Source organism: Pogonomyrmex barbatus, unplaced genomic scaffold, assembly GCF_055798465.1.
Source record: "Pogonomyrmex barbatus isolate J1 unplaced genomic scaffold, ASM5579846v1 scaffold13, whole genome shotgun sequence".
Lineage (NCBI taxonomy): Eukaryota > Metazoa > Arthropoda > Insecta > Hymenoptera > Formicidae > Pogonomyrmex > Pogonomyrmex barbatus.
The window spans coordinates 6,479,288-6,501,069 of record NW_028297109.1 but is presented as its reverse complement, the minus strand read 5'-3'; the positions used below and the strand labels follow the sequence as shown (position 1 = coordinate 6,501,069).

Below are 21,782 nucleotides of genomic sequence, written 5' to 3'. Positions count from 1 at the left end.
CTATCGTTATATCGGATCTGCCCCGGCGACGGCCGACAGAGAAACCATCGTCTATTCTTTATCCCGGCTGCGCGCGCGAATCGGATGTATATATATTTCCACGTCGCAGCGATTTCTCTCGTTTGAAACGCGCGCAGTCCTTCCGGCGGTATGAAACGAACGAACAAACTTTGAACTGTTGAACGTTCTGTTTCCCTCGGCGAAAAGCCCTTTTCTATCATCTCTGAAAAATTGCTTAGCTTCCTCTCCATCACGCCGCTTTGTAAATGAATTAAAATAGATTTACGGAAATTCACTATATAGTCTGTGTAATTGAATTGCATTATAGCTCTTTGAAATTAAGGAGTGGTTTTTTTTTTTTTAAGTATACTACTCAGTTTCCTTATTACTTGGCATTTTACCGAACTTCAGGAATTGAAAGTTATCCCTAATTTTTTAATCCTTACGCAAAGAAAAAAATTAATCTTTAAGGCTATACATTTTCGTATATAAACAAGAATATTATAATCTTCATAGAAGATTTAATCTTGGGTTGAGCAAAAGTAATACTTGCATCAATGCAAAATTCAATCAAATTAAGATTAAACTTTCTAAAAAGATTATAATATTTTTGTTCACATATAAGAATATTTTTTTTAGGATTAATTTTTTTCCCGTGTAAATTCGTCACGCTTTCTAATTGGCAGGAATTTAATTGATGACAAAGTCGTATATATGCGCATACCGCGAATGCGACTTTCGTTTCAATATAGTCGATGATATCATCGTTTAAAATTAACATGACGTACAGGGGCGTCTCGATGGGGTGATTCGCGGATAGACGACATGCCGTAGGGAGGGTTGCGGCGCCGTGGTCTGCAAGTACCTGCAATTACCAATTATAATTGCGCGCTGGCTAATTGGTAAACACTAGTAACAACAACGTGCATTCATCGATTCAGTGGCCTGGGAACCGGCCACATCACCCGCCAATAATCGTCGGTTCTACCCATCGACACGGTTTGTCATATGTTCGTGACGTTTATTCATTAGACATATATTTCTATAATATGCTAAAGCTAAATATCAGATTCTCTCTATATACATATAAATCTGTCCGAGATTAAAAATTACAACTGCAAAGAATTACAAGAGATTATTGTTACAAATATTTGCATTAAACGATGTAACTGTTGTGTTACTGTTCATTTTTTTATTGGATAAAAATATCACTGCACATTTGAAAATTTTGCCGACAGAAAAAAAATAGAATGTTGTTCGAAAGGAACTCTTTAAATGTAATTCTTAACAGAATATCTCTTTGTGTCTTTTATATATATGATTTCTATATACGTATTTTGATATATTTTTATAGTATTATCTTTTTAAATTTTTAAATAAAATCAATTCGTTATACTCTTTATATAATCTATATCATAATATTTCTTATATTTATATATATATTTTTTTTGTCCAATGATTATTATAAATAACATGATCTAATTTTCTTTTTAAATCTGCAATTATATGAGTAAAATATATTAGCTAAAATTAATATTAAATTACTTTATTACATTTATACTACTTTATCAAATAACTATATATTAAATATTAATATTAAATTACTATATTATTCTTCGTTTTAATAAAATAGAGTTTCATAATTAATAATGGATGTACGTAAAACAATCCATTAATAATAGATATCGTAAAACAATCATCTGTATATCATAGTATTTCTATCTCAAGCGTTACAACACTCGGCGATTCCGAGTCTCCTTAGAGATCCGCGAATACCGTAGAAAACTACCCCCGAGTATCGAAATTTCTCGGCGCAGATGACTACATTTCCCACGGGAGGCGGTCCTCTTTCTCGGACTTATTTTCGTCCAAGATGAAAGGAAACTTGCGGTGGACATAGAACGCACGGGGAGGGGGTCCATGGATCCTTAAGGGATCTCGGCCTCCAGCCGTTTCCCGACACTGAAATCAATCTCAACAGCTTCTCGTATCAATCTCGCATCGCACCTGAAGCACCCAATCACGTCGGTGTGTTGGGGTGTCCTCCACTGCTCGACCTCCTCCATTTGGAAGGAAGTTCGCCTGAAAATCCTCGTGAGACGCGGGAGAATATCCGACGACAGGAAGGAAGAAGAACAATGTCTTCGCTTGAACCGCTCGTGAAGACGAGTGGTGGATATATTGATTTCTGGATGAACCGGCTACATCGAACAAATTTTCTACCATGGGAAAAATTGTCGCGAAAAGAAACGTTCTTGAACGTTTATTTAATTAAATATACGGATTTTACAAACGTTTCTTCTGGAAATTTCAAAATATTCGCAATTTAAAAAAATGATATCTTCGCCTTTATCGAAAAATCGGAAAATCGATCAAAATTCTATGAATACAAAGTACATAAATGCAAATTAGGGCGCTGTAAGGCGGCTTTCGAATCTAAATTGTTGGGTCTTTGCTCGATAATTGTCGATTATCATTATAAAATGATGGAATCAAAGAAATTGAATGCGATCCCGATCCCGATAGAGACGTGATAACGCTACGTGGTAAGAGGATTGGAAGCTCATTTTGCATGAGGTTCGATATCAAGGGCAATTGCATAATAGAATTCATCATGAATAGCCCATCAAAAGCAACCGCGAAATTCATTTGCAACCTACGCTCGACATTCGGTAACGAAATCACACGGTTAAGCCCATGAATTTGTTAAATTGTATAAATAAGCGGACACGCGCCGTACGCGGATGTTCGTTAATCATATTAAAAAATTACAGATTTTAGTCATTATTTCATACCTGCGTTTTGCAATATCTCGCTTTATCGCAGCCTCACATATCACGTGTAATTAAATGCGGAGCAACGGCGTAAAAAAATGGCCCGGCAACATTAACGGTGACAGTTATGAATCTGTTCTACTTTGATAAAGTCGCTAATCGATCTACTAATCCGTTGCATGAAATTAATAAATCCCAACATGGTGCATATGTGAATGAATGGAGCGTCATAATTTAAAATCGATACTGTCGTCAGAGCTCGCGAGTCACAAAATAGATTCGTAACATTATAAACTACGCTAATTAATGTCAACCGCTCATAAATTGTGCCGTATTTTATTGCAACTCCTCGCTCAATTAAATTTCCACGCAGATGCACGAATAAATTGTTGGCAATGTAAAAATATACACGCCGAAACGTATGCCGTAATTTGAGATAAACATATGTTTTTGTTCGCCCATTCTCGCAATTTACATTTAAATATCAAAAAAACGCCGACACAATATGAAATTTTCATATTGTGGACGTTTTGGGGAAACAATTGGAAAAAGAGATTCTTTATTTATTTATTTTGTACTTTTTGGAGGGGCAAAACACGTTCGAACAGATTGCACCTCATGGTGATAAGCGCGATATTTCTTTAATAATCGCAATTTATATGACACAGGTACGATATTTGCACGAAAGGGTTAAATCCGTCGCTATTCCGCACGAGGAATAAACATATGTCACGACGATTACACGTTATCACGCGACAGGGAAGGGGGGAAGCATAGGGGATGGGGGATCGTTTCATGAACGTAAATCCTGATAGAAGCCCCTGTGCTCTGAACCTGAACCCCTCTCACTTGTCGCCACCCACGTCACCCCGAACGACCCTCCGCGAGCGCGTTATTGCGATTGAGTGCAGCCAACTACTCTCGTGTCGATCCTCGAGCTTGTCAGAAACTACGACATTAATGCACGTTGTCACGCGTAATTATGAGTCAGAACCAAGTAATCATGCGAGGGTCGCGAGGAAAGCGCAGTCGAGGTGGTTGAGGAGGAAAAGGATCGGGCACGCATCGGGGAGCAACAATTACGGCATTGTATTAGCGAATAAAGTGGAAAACTCTAGAGAGTATGTATAATGACTCACTTTAGTAAAATTTTGGCGAAATGCGAATAGCGACGCTTCAAAATAATTTGGTGTTATTGCGCGAGCGCAATTCAACATTATTGCGCGAATTGAATAATTTCCCATTTAATTTCGGGCGGATTTGCGAACGCGTCAAGGTAGAAGCGTCGCCTGTACGCGTTGATGATATTCCGTGTATTCTGTCATGCGATAATACTCGCGAAATAGTAATGTACAGAGGTATCTGTGCCCCAATGTAAAATAGAGAGATAATCCTTACTATGCATTATAATACAGATATTATCGCCGTTCATTTGCAATGTATTTTCAAGCGGAGTCGTTTTGTTGACCTCGCGTAAAGTGCAATAATGCAGAACAATCCGTCCAAATTTGCCTACAATAATGATCAGCAGACAAATAATAATCAGCAGAGTCACAAGGTAAAAATAGCAATTGTAGATAAACAATTGTGCAATTGTGTATTTTTTTAAGATCCTTAAATGTCTTAATTTTTACATTCCAATTGTGGAAAGAGTAATTTTTTTTAAATATCTAAAAGCCAGATAGAAAGTAATTTTGTGAGCCATCAAAATTATGTAGAATGCTTAAATATGATAATACTTCAAAAGCTTTTTATTTTAGTAACCAACTTTTACATCATTATTTTAGTAATCCAACAAAATTATTTTTCAGATTTGTCTGGATAAATTTTTATATGCTTCAGCAAATTTTTTCCGTAAAATTTTCAATCTTTACATTGTCGACATACATTCATAACTATATTTTTCATTACAATATAAAACAATTTTCATATATTTTTCGACTGAACATTTAGAGCATAATAAAAGAATGAAAATCACAACAGGGAAAGAACAGTTTTGCTAATATATTTAAAAATTTGGACAGATACAAATCTGAAAATAATTTTGTTATGCCATCCAAATAATTTATTTTGCACGTTAAAATTGGTTGCAAGAATATAAAAAAATGTTTGCAGTATTTTCATCATGCTTAAGCGTTCTACATAATAATTTTGATGGCTCGGCAAATTTACTTTCAGTTTTGTATCTAGCCAAATTTAAATACTTCAGCAAAATCATTCTTTCCATAAATGAATCGTTTTACATATACATTTGTATGATGGACATGCAGTGCAAAAGAGATTTTTTTCGTTTGGATTACCGACCACATCTTGTCTACAATCAGCAAGTGGGTTAAGTTCCTCCCGCTGTGCGTAAGTAATTCGCAATTGGCTTCGATTCCTCTCTCGCGGGCCCTTTCGGCTGATTTCAATTAGGGATAATTGATTGCTTTACACCCATCGTTCCATACTCGGTCCGTCCTCTTTGTCCGCGCTCAACGGAGGACCATTTCACGACGAAGACAGTCGTCGAAAGATGAAACGAGAGAGATATGCGAATGGAAAAGTAAAGAGAAATAGAGAGATAGATAGATAGAGAGAGAGAGAGAGAAAACACGATAGGAAGAATGGGTACGATATCTCCTTCAACAATCGAGAGTCCGAGCAGACGAGGAATGTAGGTGGAGAAGGGATCTAATCGCATGCGGTCCATCCCTTCGACTATCCGATTCAACTATCGTCGCAGTTAGCCACCGTGAAGGATATCGGTCCTCTAATTGTTGGCCATCGATCACCCGATGATCTCAAACGAGCGTGAAAAGGCGGAAGATTAAGATGTTCGGATTTAATTCGGGATTTTTTTTCTTACGCTGGCGCTGTGCGCCTCGTGAGGTTTAAAGCTTTCGTATGAGCACAAGAGCTTTAAGGACGCTCAAATACTAATCCGTAGTCATCCCCCCCCCGTAACGAGTTTCTATATCCGGCTGCGACACCCCTTCTCGTCAAAGCCCGCGGCGGTCTCGCGATTGCGATGAAGAAAATGTTTGCGCGAAGGAAACAAGGAATTAAGGGGGGCGGTGCCGCTTTTATGCGAAAACTCCCTCCCCTCGCGTATGCAAGTCGCCTTGGGCAAGAAGAAGGAAGATTGCTCCGACTCGGCTCCGAATAAAATTTTATTCTGATAAGGGACGAAGAGAATTTTTAATATCTTTATATATCTAGATTATCGGAATATTTTTTGGATTTTTCCAACTTTGCATTTTCGATTATATTTGAATCCCGTTATTCTTACGATAGCCATAGGTTTCCACTCTTATCTCTCTTATATCCCGGATATTCGTTTTATTTATCCTCTTAATCTCCCTCTTGCTCAAAGTGCGTCGGAGATTTTATTTATATTGCCACCCGTTATTGCCGCTTTGCGCCATCGGGACGCGCGGTAGAGGGTTGGCGGCCTTCATTAGGTCTTCTTTGCGTCTAATCCAACTCGAACGTCGACATCGTGAGGTGGAGGAGGCAGAGCTGAATTTCTCGCACGATGCCCTTGGGTATTTTGTATCTATTCTAGCCACAGACTAATTCGACTCGCTGACGGATAAGCGTCATTTGCACGCGCAACGGTCTTCGTTTCGTTATCTGATTAATTGAATAGCATAGAATGACTCTTGATGCGGCGTTTTCGACCAACGTTTTCACCGGGTGCGTTAAAACAGATGCTTTAGCGAGCTTAAAAACGAATTATCTGCGCCGTCGGGCGTCCGCATCAGTACCAGTGGTAATAAATGCGCGAGCAGATTTCTGTCGCGAAAATGTAACTAATTTATTCCCGTCATCAAGATACAAACGCGGCCTCTGTACGTGGGTGCGATGATATCGTCGACTCGGAAAAAAGGAGTTTTAGCATAATTACGTCGTTCCGAGCGCGAGTCGTGGTGGTACGCGAATGAAGGTGCAACGAGACACCGACTGTTTTCTCGGGCAGCCATAAAACGCGCTATCTGAGTTATTCGCTTTCATTAAGGCTGACTAGGTACCGTCGTCATATTGAATCGTGACGTCATAAATGAAAAAAAAAAAAAAAAAAAACATATTTCTCGCGTGTCATTTGCAAATAAAGAGATATTTTGAGCAAGCAATGTTCGAGATCGCTTTAAAACACTTGCGAAAATGGACGAAAAACAGAAGTGATAGAAATTCTATTACAGCTTTTCACTACGATAAAAGAATAAACTATTAGGCATGGAAAGTGACGTGCTCATAACGAAATTTTTTATTGCACGATATTTCATTATTATGTGCTTAATTATGCAGATATGGCTTATTAAATTAAATTAAATCTTATTAAATTAAAAATGGATGTGTATTAAAGTCACTTTTGAATTTTATATAAAACATATTTTTCACTTCTTTCAACAATTATCAAACCATGTATTTTTCTGTCTGAAGGCTTCATTTCACGGCTTTTTATTATTTTTATCCGCTTATTTATTGACTGTCAGAAAGGAAAAGGATAGTGGCCGTCCATTTGCACAAGTAAAAGCCATCTCAAATATTGTTTTATTCATATTTTTTTATTTGCGATAAATGTCACTGCGTCATTTCTCGCTTATGACATTACAAATCCAATGATCATGGGGAATAGTCAGGAGCCTTAAGATAATCGTTTAATTTTTTTCAAACTCGACCTATCTCTTCAAGCCTTTGTTAATGATACGACTACAGGTTAGAGGACCAGGTACGCTTCAGCTAGAATTTATTACGTGCTAAGATTGTATCTAGGAAAAATCCGAGTTTATTACCGCTTAAATCTTGTTAAGTACGGCAGAAAATAATTACGCTTATACGAGCGGAAAGTAAATTATCAAGACGAAGACGAGTTCCTTTTTTTTTTCCACACGACCAGTGGATGACTTCGCGGCGTTCTCCCCGGTTAGTTTATTATAATGTAAAGTACGTGGCCGCGTTTGTAACAACCGACATTAGATGCGAAAGCAATTAGGAAGAAGTTTACGAGTGGCGCGATGCGCCCCGCGCGAGTTTCTCCCAGAAAGATTTTAATTACAATCTGTAAACGCGGCGAAGGGTCGGTCCATTTAAGTCTCGTTTCATTATCGTGCCAGACTTGAATGCAACCTCTAACCATGCTGGCATTTATATGACGTAATTAAGATTTTTCCGACACGGTGATATGACCTGTCACGTCCCGCCGCGACGGCCCCTACATCTTTTCACGCCTCGTTCACCGCCCCCTCGGCATCGTGACGAGTCCTCGTGTTTTACCTGACGCGTCCTGATCATTTTGCCCGATCCGCAGAGAGCGCAGTTTCTCGCATTTGAAAAATTATTACACGAGACGATTCATCCCGCGGCCTTATCTTAATTGGTTTAAACTCAGCCGCCGCCGCCGCGAGGAGCAGATTGGAATTTCTGGTGGCGCAATGCACGATTATGCCGGAAGCGTGCACGCGATAAAACGTTGTGGAATTAAACGAGATTAAAATCTGTAGGATTACCGCCACATCAAAGCGGCCTTTTCTTTTTGCCGGGCAGGCGCACATTGAAATCTGTCGCAATTTTAATCTCTCTTTCTCTAACGAGAATATGCAGAAAAAACGGTGTAATATACTTATAAATATTAAATTATAATGATGTAGACAAGAGGCTTTTGTCATGAAATACCAGATGTGTCTGCAAATATGTATATTTCTTCATGTATATTTTTTTATACGGACAGATCAAAGGATGACGATTAAACGTGCAAGTATTGACGCTCTGTTAAAAAAAAAAAGCACAAATCTGCTAATGGATTTTGATTTACTTCAGCACATTAGAGAGAAGTATGTTTCATTATTCTAATCAAATAATTCTGCATAATTATCCTTCTCAAAGTGCCATTACGGAATCTGCTTCGGAAATCGAGCGAGAATCTTCCTCACCTCAAGACGCACGTTCCGCGTTTCTCCGTCAATTCTCACAACCGACACTCCCGCGTGATTCAATAACAGGTCAATAATAAACTCGATCACCGAGAGGAAACGGCGAGGGTCTCTCACCCACCCCTCGGCGCTCGCGAATTCTGCAGTCTGTGACAAGACAAACGAAGCCGCCCTTTCCTGGCCTGTGGCTAGGGGATGTGTCGCAGACGACCGAGCGGCTTGTTCGCCGGCACGTAGTGTAACCAGTCTCTCCTCTCTCGCTCGCAGGGATTCGCTCAAAGTCGGCGTGCACAGACACACACACACACACACACACACACACACACACACACACACACACACACACACACACACACACACACACACACACACACACACACACACACACACACACACACACACACATGCACACAGTCTAGGCCACCCCCTTGTCCGCCGCCGTCGCCGCATCTACCTACCCGGTACAGCGTCTTTAAGTTTCGCACAAAGACCGGAGGAGCAGTTAAGTTACCTAGAAGCCAGAGTTCGCACCGTCCTCCTTTGTCATACCTCCCTCTCCGACCATCCCCGAGCACCTACCCGTCCCGACGACGCAAGCCTCTCTCTCTCTCTCTTCGAGTCTTCGCCGCTCGCCCCCTCGCGACTTCTCCTCCGTCCCCAAGGCGACGAAGTCTTTAACTTTCCGCGACTAAATTTACCGGCAGTCGAAATATCCGCCATTGTCACCGTCGCGTGTCGAGCTGGATGAAAGTATGAGTATCTTTGGGCTCGTCTAACTCGAAGTGTTGAATCGTTGCGTAAATTCATGGTATCTTCAATTGTTTGGAGCTGCCGGTCTTCTTAATGGTAAACGATGAACGTGTTCTCCGGGGGGATCCGTAATGGGATTCGCATTTCAAGAGGAAAAATCCTCGACGACGTAAACTCGCGACGTACGGGCGGAAACTTCTCCCATTGAGAATGCACCGGAAATCGATTTGAAATTTGTTTCACCTTCCTTTTTTTCTTTCTTCGATCAGATTTCAATTTTTGCCGGAGGAAAGTCTTGAGAAACTCAACGAAATTACTTGGCCGAACGTGCGGTACGTAGAAACGTGTTCTTTGTTGACCTCCCGCGACTTCGCCAGGGCGCGCGCCCCGTTTTGTCCGAGCATTATCTTGCCACGATGTAACTTTACGACTCGCGCGCTCGCACGACCGTCGCGGCTGTGGCTGACCTGTACCCCTTAACTCTTTGCCTCGTACGACCGTCTACGTATTTAATAGGATAATGCCCGGCGATTGCCGAGTTGTTCCCGCAGCCGTGTGCTTGTTGTTGTTCCGCGTACATCCGTTCGCTACATCCATCTCATATTCTCTCGCGCGCGTTCGCCGCTGCAAAACCGCTTCCGGATCTTACGGCGAGGTCGACTAAAGCGATTTGGGTCGCTCCAGAAGTCAGACTAATTTTAATCGAGTTAATCCAATATCCTGTGCATGCGCGTGCGCGCGCGCGCGTCTCGACTCTAAAGCTACTTCCGGCAATGTGTGTCTGTATGGAAATATAAAAGTCCCGTTAGAAATGGCGTGGCATTAAGAACACTTGAAAAATCCGCACAAGTAAGACGCGGATTGCGCATCCGTGCAAAAAAAAAAGATTCCATCCGACTTAATCGGAGAATGAGATCTCATTAAAACGCTTTGCTACCGAGATTCGAAATATCGAGATGAGAAATCGCGCGGGGCGAACAAGGATGAACGGTGGCCGAGAAGGAGCACGTTTCCAAGACGGACCGGGGGAGAGGCCGCGATAGTCGGGGGAGGGGAGGGGCGAGAAGTGAAATGATAAATTAAACCGACCGCGGTAACGCTCGGCCGCAAAACAAGGCGGGTTAAGCTGCGGAATTATGAAAGTTCCAAGACTAATTGTGAAACTTTTCGCGATGTACAAAATTGCCGCAGACTCGCGCGGGACGCCAAGAGACGGGTCAGTCCTTTCGTCCTTCACCGCTCGAGGTGAAGTGCCACGAGATGGGCGCCGACTTGACGAGATAAAGAGAGCTTTTCCCTGGCATTCGGGGAAAGAGGCGGGGCGGGGAGAGTGGGATAAAGGGGATGGAGTCGCAGTTTCGACCTCTTGAGTTCTCCATTCGTCTGGATTCCGCACGAAAGAAAAGGGAACTGAATCGCGCGTTTGTCCGAAGTTACTGCCGAGTAAATTGCGCCCAAGTCAATTTGCCGTGATTTAACTTGAATTTATTACCGCAAACTAATGAAAGAGTGCATAAAGAGTGTCTGAACTGTGCAGAAATTAAAACAGGGATTTAAAATCGTCGAAAGCTTACATGTCTGGGAGGCCGTTTAAGACGTCGCGCGACTTCGCCTCTGGAGTACGAAAATTTTCCTAATCTAAATTATTCCCGTGACAAGCGGTATTTAGTGATTATTAAGCGCATAATAAAAATTTCGCCTTCAAGACGGGGCTGCTGCGACATTATTTATCTCCCATCTATTCGAGTAAATAATTTTTAGCTCACGTTTTGAGTTATAAATCGATGCAGTCTGCAGCGTCACGCGAGCATAACTATCACCGTCGTTTTCTCCGAGGGCATCACAAGTCGACGTCCTTTATTTATCGCGCGTCACGACGGCAGCGAAAGAGCGAGGGATGGGAGGAGGGGGGGGGCAGATAGCGGAACGAGGGGAAGGATAATGTAATTCTTGACAATCTCTTTCAAGACGCGTCTCGTAAAAAGTCTTTTGCACGCGGTAATCTCGTTCGAGCTGTTTGCTCTCCAATACGTCGCTCTGGCGTAGCTAAGAAAAAAAAAAGGAAGAATAAGGCGTAGCTATTCGATGAACAGTCGACGAAGAATAAAAGTAGCGGCTCGTCGACGAACGTCATCGCCAATGCCGCTTCCTCCCGTTCTCGTCGCAGCTCCGCGGAAAAAACGCCTCGAGCCGAATAACATTGATCCAGGCCGTCGTGTTAACGGAGTCAACGACCTTACGACCTTTGATTATTTAGTTCGAACGGTTCCCGTGCTGGTCTCCAAGGTAATTCATCGGGGTGACTCGTGAGGGTATCCCTCATGGGAAGGAGGACTTAAAGAATAAGTACGCAGGAATATACATCATTGACAGCCAGGGAAGAACTCGTTTCGATACCTTTATTATACAAATCTGGTTTTTTTAGAAGAAAATTTTTCGAACACTAACGAGAACTCGACTCCAAGTGGCCAGCTGAAAAATGAAATCTACATCGTCTCGTTCAGCATGTAAAGTTATGAGGAATAATTTATAAAATCTTTTTTCGAATGATTATAGATTTCTAAGATATCTCAAGTTTCGATTTTTTTGTCAAATTTCTCTCGTGTCATATCTCATTTCATGAACGATTTCGTGAAATCTTCTGAAAAATTGCTTAATGTATTTTATTTAATGAATTATACTTTAAGTTTCATTAAACGTTACAGACATATATCTTTTCTGGCATCATATTTTTCAATTAAATATAGAAACATGTTATAAATTTATTATAAGCAGTTATCACCGTGACGTAAGAAAGTTACATAACTACATCTTGAATATTTAATCAGTTATAAAATATTCCAGAGAAAATATGAAATAAAATATTTTCACCTAAGTTGTGAACTTATTATCCGTGATGACAGTTATATATAACATATGACAGATATACAAACTGTCAAAGTGCGCTATCTCCGTGATGATAGCCGCTCGAAGAAAACATGACGGAGGAATCAGCATCGCAGAAAAATGACAAGAATCAACTTCGATACATCAAATTCGATTATCGATTTAATATACGCTTTCCAAAAGCGGATTTGTTTAATAAATAAATCTTTGAAATTTTTTAAATCTTTGAAAGGCAGATCTTTTTTCCAGACACAAAAAAGTTTTATCGCTATCTATGAAATCTAAAATATAAATTACATAGCTATAAGTTCTATAAAGGCTGTAAAATGTTAGATATTTAACACATGCTTTCTAAAATTTGTCTAGCAAATAAATTTTTTATAACTTTTTATGTTGAACGAAATGGCATAGAGAGAAAGATTTAATTTAAATACTTGGAGTCGAGTTCTTGTAAGTAGAGAAACAGATCTTTTTCCAGACGCAACATCTAAAGAAGTGATTCCATTGCAACGTTACAATTTCTATAAAGGCTATAAAAAGTTATGTTTTTCTTATGATAAAAAATGAGAATTAATGATTTCTGATAAAAAGCGAGCCACTTTTTCCTTTCGACCTCATTAATTTCGATATATTCTTACTCTACCGGATACGCGAGACCTACCATCACTCGGCAGGTTCGCCGCAAAGCTTGCGTAATATTGCTACCCCATTGTGCACTATGAAACGCTCGTTTTCCGATGCGAGGGTTCGTACGCCCGCTCACCAGCGCGCGCGCGCGGCTTAGCTGCGCAAATCGGATTAATTATTTCCCAGCGTGGCCGGTTGCGGCCGAAGGCGCGGCCCTTTCTTATCGCCGGGTTTAACGTAAGCACTTGGGACACACAATGATGCGCGCCGTCCTCCTATACGTGGGATGTGTTTGCCTTCGGGGTCTTCGTCGAGATCGATGGCGCCGTGCTACGATGCGCGGCGCCGATGCGACTATCCGTGTAAAGCGCTGCCACCGTGCCATCCCGCCCGCGCGGCAGCGCAAACATTGCGCGTCGAAATTACACATCGCGCGACATCGCAAACACGAACGCGGACGCGAAGACGACGACGTGAGGCTTGGCGAGGCTTGGTGAGGCTCGGCGAGGCTCGGCGAGGCGAGGCGAGGCGACGCGAGGCGAACGAGGGTGCGCCTAACGAGGCCCGTCGTCGCGTTTACCATAACCTGCTAAGGATAATAAGGATTTTGATTGAGCAGGTTGTTTGCCGCGTCCTCATTGATTAAAGACGATCTTACGATCCGCCTCTCACGACGCGACTGGGCGAGATAAAGATACACGTCAGGCGCCAACTTTTTGAGCTTGAGATAAGGTACTTGTTAAAATCTATTTCCTCGAAAAGAGCTTTGATTAAAGTGGAGCGAAATGCACGGCGCTCAAAATATAAATTTTTATCGATGGTGAGGTTTTTTTTTTTTTAGTTTCGTATATTCTTTATCCAATGGTATCGTCGAGCGAAATTGTCGCTTTATCAACCTGGAAATTCGAGGAATCACATAGCTCTTCATCGGAATATGCGAGCGCTAAAAAGAGATCTATTTCTCTTCGGTAGATCCTCTCTCTCTCTCTCTCTCTCTCTCTATCTTTCCCGGAACGCGAGAGTAATTTCGCGAGAATGCGACTGTTCTGCGCGCGCGAATTCGCTTCGATTTCCGCGTGGCGCACGATAAAGTGCAACAGGATGCATTAACGCGAGCGAATTCTGACGCCGTTGGCTCGCTGACGCCGCGCGATATTAGTTAGCTACGCTCAATCGCAATAACGTCCCACCCCCAATCCCCGCAGCGCTCCCGCAACGCCCTGCGTTTCTATCAGGATCTACATCGATGAACGCCCAACGGACGTCGAACCATCGTAAATGCGGATACGTCGATAACGGATTGCCGCCATCGCTCTCCCTCCGTTATTCTCGCGGCCATCGAAGAAGCCCTGAATCACGAAAGCGCGTAAGCGTCCGGCGCATATCAAATGCACCTTCCGATCCGGCGTTGTAGCTTTGCAGCTCGACGGATGCATTACGGATGTGCACGCGCGCGTCCGCCCACCCGCCCTCCCTCTCGCCCGTCGAGATCAAAGAGCGAAATACCGAAACTCGACTCGGCGCGGAGCTAATGCACTCCGGCGCGCCAGAAAACCAGACGAAGAAAGGAAATAATGCAGATGCGGGAGTGGCGCGGGCACAAGTCTCCACCAAACCGTGAAAATTGAGTTTCCACGGCCGCGTCGGGGAGGAATTTTCCCGCGTCGCCCCGCGACGCGGCCTATCTCGCCGAATGCCCTGCGATGCAATAGCGGAGACAACGAAATTTCCTCTATTGTTTGCCAATTTCGTAAATTCGTAGTTTCTGCACGGGGATTTAAATGTCACGTCACGAAATTCTTTTCTCTGTTGCGCATTATTATAGATATATCTTCGACTTTTCATTCAATCGTAAAATTTATAATTCCGCTGCAGTTATTAACGTTGAATGTTATATGAATTATATAATTTACGACACTAAATCACAACCTTTGTATGTTATAATTAAGGATATATTATCTTTTTTCTAATTTTCATATTTACAATAAAAAAAATTGAGAAAAAAATTAATACATTATTCTAAATCGCACATTTAAAAATAATATAAAAGTTTAGCGATAGTTTGGAATTTAAATAAAAAATTATTTTAAATTATAAATAAATAAAAAATTATTATATTATTTCGAATATTTAAAATACTTATATAAAAAAATTGAGATTTTTGTCATTATTTCATAATCATCTCTATTAAAGCACATTTCTACTTTATATTTAAATAATTTTTGATCCAGATTTTAAATCGCCACTAAATTTTTTTATATTATTTTTAAACGCGATTTAGAATAGTCTCTAAATTTTTCTCAATTTTTTCACTATAAATAAAAATAGGTGTGTGTGTGTGTGTGTGTGTGTGTGTGTGTGTGTGTGTGTGTGTGTGTGTGTGTGTGTGTATATACATATATTTAATCACGTCTACGTCATTATATGTAGACATATTTATAAACCTATTTATACGCAAATCTAAAGTTCAGATATCGATTGCATATGTTAAATGTTGTACTCACACATGTGATACAAAACCAGATTCTTCGTGCTTCCATTGTACTTCTGGAACGCTCGATTAGTAGGCGCAAACACGGTCACGTGGCGGTACGTAAGGGTAGTATTGGCCACTTGACTGGCTTCCAGGAGCTGATAAAACTGTAACAGAAAATCACGATATGGTTTTATGGTCCGTCTGATCTAGTCATCTCTTTAATAATCGGAGCCATCAACAGCGTGTGGGGAAAAAGGAAGGAACGCGCTCATGGCATTATACCTTGTGTGCGCGCCCTCAATCGCGCGCCCCCTGACAAAATCAAACAATCGCTCGTCGCGTTCAAAAGGACCGGCTTGTAGGAGGTCGTTAAATTAATCATCGTCCCCGCATGATGAAGCAGGAACGAGCCCGGAACGGGCGATCGATTCCGCTCTTCTGACGTTCGGGGCTCTTACGCGAACCCTTCTTCTACGTAGCGGAAAAAAAACTCACGCCCAACGGGAACATGCCCCGAGCAATTCGCATCAACGGGGATTAAAGTCGTAGTTCACATCGAGTTGCAAGCTCGAGTTCGACGAGCACGCGCGCGCTAAAGCATTTAATCCGACGTGTCGGTTGAAATTTTCCGAGGACTTTCATCTCCCGCGGCGGGGCCGCGGCACAAAGGAACCTCGTTAGTTATCAATGCTTAATTAGCCGGATGTAAAGTCCGATCTACCGGGGGCGGATATTACGGAGTCACTCTTTCTGCTCCCGCAGTGACTGCTCCTCTTTCCGTCGAGTGACGCGTCGTCTGGGAATTAGAGGGAAAAAAACGTGTCGTGAAAAAAAACTCGTCCCCAAAAGCCACCAAACTGTTTACAATGTTGGATTGCAACGTTTGCATGATGCTTTCGGAATCTCTTTTTCAAACTTCATTGCGTCCTCAAACGCGAGTCCTCGAAAAAATTTTAATTATACAAAATTCTTATTTATTTATACATTTTTCAATTTCTGCAAATAATAGGCAAGACTTTAGCTGATAAAAAAAAAATTAATCATTATTTTTACATCACCATGAAAATCAGAATAAATCGACAAATCTTAAAGTCGTCATCTCCCTTTTTCCTTATATTGACTATTGCACCGCAATGCAAGATATCCGTAGCGAGAACAAAACGTTTTAATGAGATTTCGCACAACTCTCGCGACATTTCTCGCATTTATCGCGTGACATTTATCCGAATGCACGCGACTCGCTCTGCGGAACGCGGACTTCGTTCGCGTTAGATGCAGAAAGTATGCCGGGTGGTATGATAAAATTCGCGGCACCGCCGCGGTCTGCTTTGTCGATTTTATGACGCGTATGGCATTCGAACAAGTTTTACCGCACAAAAGCGCCGTCGAGGCTTCCGATTCTCGTAAAACTCGGCACGAGTATCGTAAAAACGCGATTATTTCGTCCCATTGCTCGAAACTCCCGAGCACCGCCGGGAGAACTATGTCGGCACACTCGGTTATAATAAACTGCTAAAGTTTCGTACGCAGAAGGCGTACCCCGTCGGTGATTTTTCCGCCGCGATACGCGTACGCCTCCGCTCTAATTCGCTCAATCTTCCGGGTCTTTCGACTTTGCCGGAGTTAATAGAGTAATTCCGCATTTCATATTTTCCTGTTTCCGCGATTCACATTCATGTATTTCTGTATTTCGTATTATTAAGTGCGCCCGATTCTGTTCGCGTCGAACTCGAGAACAGAAATACGCGCCCGATTTATGTCTTATTTAATCTGCCAATCTCGCCCGTAATTCAAGCAAGAATGCTTCGCTAAACGCCAAATTATGCTTCGGTCGTGAACCGCTTGATAGATTTACGAATTATCGGAGCCGTAACTTTCCGTAAGGCCTGTGTACGGCATTGTCGGAGGCGGGAAACTTTGCTACCACGGTCATATATGCTAATTAGTACATGGTGGGATAATTGGTAGGGAGATTCGGAGAGCAAGGTCTATTAGTTGCATCGGTCGGTCGGCGGTGCCGGCAGGAAATTTCTGATTAATTAGTGGAAGCTGTACGCGCGAGGGTGCGGTCCATTTAGCTTCTATATTCTATGATAATTGACGTCGCGTCTCGCGCGCGCGATGCAGGAATTAAGATATCAAAATCGAAAGTAACGCGACGTGACGCGCGCTCGGAATTTATTGCGAGGAGTTTATTTATGGATCTGATGAACGGATAAAATTAGGGAAGACAATAAACAGCTTTTATTATTCCATGGACGACCAGTTGGATGGGGATCAGTTCAATTCTCGTTAAGAATAATGCGGTAACGCGGACCCAATTTGTGAAAAATAATGGTGAAACATGGTTGCGACCTCCTTTATCTCTTTCGCCCCTTATCCTCGCAGCGCTCTCTTATCCCCTTTGCCTCCCTTTAACGAAGCTCTTGAGTAATGGAGACATGTCGTGACTCCCGGCAATTAATGCGAGTTGGTTCGTCGAGGCGAGCCCGGTAGAGCGACAGGATTGGTCGGAGGCAGCAGACAAAAGAAGAAAGGAACAGGGCGAAAACAACCCTGCGGATGGAAAAAGGTTTCCAGCACTCCAGTAATCGAGACGTCGTGTTTCGTTTGGTAGAGAAAAGTTTCATCGAATCAAATATTGATACCGTTCAAACATTTTAGCGATTCTAAAACTCGAGTCGCGTTTGGGTTTTTTTTTAGCAAAATTGTAAATTTTGGATCCCCGAAACCTATCGCACACGAAAAATTAAAAAATTTATATCCTAATTTTTTTCATTTGAGTTCGTTGATTCGTGAAATCAAGTGGAAAAAATCTTTGGACTGCGATGGCCAAAATAAACTGTTTGCATATATGGATTCGCGCTCGAGCGTATCTATCAGTTTTGCTAACGAGACGGTCGACTCGCAAAAGCGTCGTTTAATGAGAGGCGCATCAGGCGCACGGTAGGATTATGTATTATTAATGCGGGCAAATATTCGCATCTGTAAACGTTTGCTCCGTTTTCGCATTTTCTGCCCGGCGAATAAAAACAATCGCGTCGCGTTGCATCACGTCGATGGGTTAAACGGGGGATAAACGGATTCCACGAAGCGCAGCCGTGCCGGGTCAGGAACTTAGAACATCGCGACAAGTCGGCCGTGGAAATTAAGTTAAATCGTACAGCACGATATATATTTTCTATTTTCTCTCACTCCCTCCCCCTCTCTCCGCCTCTCCCACCCATTTTTATCGCGTTACGTGCTTTCGAAAATATCGCGCGCGATCAGAAGATAAATTTGCAACGAGGTTTGCCGTCCTATAGCAAACGTGATATTGTTTTCGTGCTGCATTTTCCGAGATTTTTCATTTATTTTCAGATTTTCAATGGAGGATCCGAGAATAGATGCCGACGGATCGATCTGCTTTCCGAAATTGGAGACAATCTGCAAAAATTTACCTTTTGGCGAAAAATTTATACGGCTTGTGATAAAATTACGCGTACAATAAATAAGCGAGACATGAATCTTAATGTTATGTTCCACGTCTTAATTCATGTCTGCGTTTCAGAATTTCTTTGGCATTTTATCTCACGGCATACATCGGCGCGGCGTTATGCTACCGGTTATATTCGTTTAGGTCGTGCTGGCTAGTTTTGTTACGGAAAAATATTTAAGTGAGTGCTGCATGCATCGTGCTTGTATTGTTATTGCGCCGCGCTTATCATCGCACACGTCATATAACGACATATAACATAGCGAGAAGAATAATAATTACTTTAGCTCTTATCTGATATCCCGGTGTACAATGTATAATAAAAAAATATTACTCGGCAATCCGATAATCAATCGGATACGGCCTGCTGAAATTGACGATTCCATTATTCGCCTGATTCTCCGACTCCGTAATATATTTTTACGAGTCCCTCTCTCGCAAATCTGGCATTCATTCATTTTTCACGCTTCGTCATCTTTTACGATCACCCCTCATTTTCATTTTGGGGATATCATTTTGGAAGCGTGCCCCTCGTGATTCGGTACGTGATCGCGTATCGTATCATGTCTTCGTCGCGAACGAAATGGAACACGACTCGCCCATTCCGGTAATCATACTTAATTACAATCAACGTGGAAAAAAAGGAAACGGGGAAGGGGAGGGGAAGAGAGGCAGAAACGCGAGCGGCTTCGCGTTTTTATGAGCGAGCTTTAACAGAAGACGAACGAGGGATCGGGTTGCGCTCGCCGTAAGATAGGAGGAGCGAAATTTAATTAACGTGAGCATACGTCGAAAGTTTCTCCCGCGCGGAGATAGCGACTAAAATTCTTTACGTTGCGGTAATAAGGCGTCATTCGATTCGAGCGCGTGCTCGTCTTTCCCGTCTCGCTCGTCCGAACGACGAGAATCCCGTAGATATTACTGTAAGAGATATTACGAAGCTACAAAAACGTACAAATCGTCGGATAAAAGTATTACCATAAGTCATTAATCAAATGTGCTTGGGGATGCTCGTGCATCGCCTTTAAGTCCATTACATTAGATATATCAGACATATAAGACATATATCGGACATTGGGGGGATGTCCTTAAACTTTTCGCATCTCGGATCGCGTCGGTTGTTTATCGCCGCTTCTCTCCCTTTTATTGTCTGCTACGTGCTCACAGCGCGCCCTCGACGAAAACGTACATTTATGCGAATGACTGAACTTTCATTCGGCGCCGGGGCGAGATGTGCCTTGGCGTTTATGAGTCAACGATATCGTCACTCGAGCGAGAGCATCACGAATTACACTCACGCGTCGAAGAGCCGCGATTAATCTGCATATTATTATGTCAGCTCGTCCGTACGAGCGCGCTTTAGTGCCTTTTGTAAGTTCGCTGAATTATAACACTTAGAATATATCTTCACGAGTGGAAATCAGTGCAAATCACAAGCTCGCGAGAGATGCGAAACAAAAATAGAATTTGATTCATCTGGAAAATTGCGCGGACATCCTAGCGCACCGTTAAAATTTTATATTACAGATTTATAAAATATGCAGGGATTAATAATTCCAGCAAATTCAGGATGATTATTAATTATTCATGATAAACAAATTAATTGTATAATATTTAAAGATGAACTTTTCGAATTTTATTTGGTCCTCATCAACGTCAATATAACAGAAAAAGAGAAAAATTATTATTATAACACATAAGAAATAATAAAAAATAAATCATAATTATAATTGTGAGCAACATTATAATTTTGACAATAATTAATGTTTTCTTACTTTTTACGTGTTAATAATTTTCTCATTTTCTTTTGTTAATGGTGAGGACTAAATAAAATTCATTTTTAAATATTATATGATTAATTTGTTTATCATTAATTGTTTTCTATTCCTAATTTGATCGTTAATTCCTTCATATTGCTTTGCAAACAACGAGCCTATATTATTTATTTATTATAAAATATCATAATTTTCAATGTCAAGAGGCAAGAGAGAACTGCAGAATCAAATGTACAGCGATAAATATTTATAGATCTCAGTACAATCGCTTATTTCCCCGCAAATGACTCATTAATGATGATGATGATGATGTTACCCATATTTATTTGTTATGCGACGAAGTGATTCATCCGTGATTCACGACGCGGTGGACTTGTCGCGCGCGATCGCATGCAGATTAATGTCGCGCGTTTTCCTGTCCTTTATTTCGCGTTCCTTTGAAATAGTCAGTCTAAAACCATTCGAGGCGTGCATAACCGAAGGAGAGACCCGTGCCGAATGTGTTCGGGAAAGCTTCGATGGAGAGCAATATCATTTTGGCACAGAGAGCATCGTCTCCGTCAACGCAGCAGCGATCGAGACCAATATCGTCCCGTCGTAGGGCGACGTCGCGAAGCCAAGAACAATACCTTAGCAAGCATGCAGCAGCATCCCTTTGATACAATCGGTACCATTACTACGTGCAAATTACTTCTCGATTCGATTCGATTTGATTCGGTATCGGGACCATAAAGCGCTGCCGCTGGCTTGCGCCCGATAACGCCTTTGTTACTATGCATTATACACGTGTGTACGCGTTTACATTTCCAGAGATATATCGGATGACGTCATTATTATCGCTTCTCCGACCAATTTCGAGTCCATTTCTGACCCATACGCGACGATTAAATTCATTGATCGGAATAATAGGTCAGGCTTGAAATTCGAGAATATAATTAAAATAGAAATTAGTTTCAATTCGATAAAATATTATATTGGAGATTGTATTAACATATATTCAGTGTTAAAACTTGACAGATAATGCGAGCGAGAAGACGCAAATCTAAATATAATATAATATTTTAATCTGAATTAATTCTGACGAATAACAATTTTCGTAGATGA

General features: G+C 41.7%; 1 protein-coding gene across 5 annotated transcripts in view; it reads right to left on the bottom strand.

Moving 5' to 3' along the window:
• Positions 1–21,782, bottom strand: part of Fas1 (fasciclin 1 Fas1 domain-containing) — a 241,095-nt gene that overhangs the window by 82,219 nt on the left and 137,094 nt on the right. For all 5 annotated transcript variants that reach the window (XM_089072513.1, XM_089072514.1, XM_089072516.1 and 2 more), the window contains exon 2: positions 15,457–15,592. In XM_089072513.1, the coding sequence (XP_088928639.1) occupies positions 15,457–15,592 (136 nt within the window). The remainder of the gene's footprint in view (positions 1–15,456; positions 15,593–21,782) is intronic.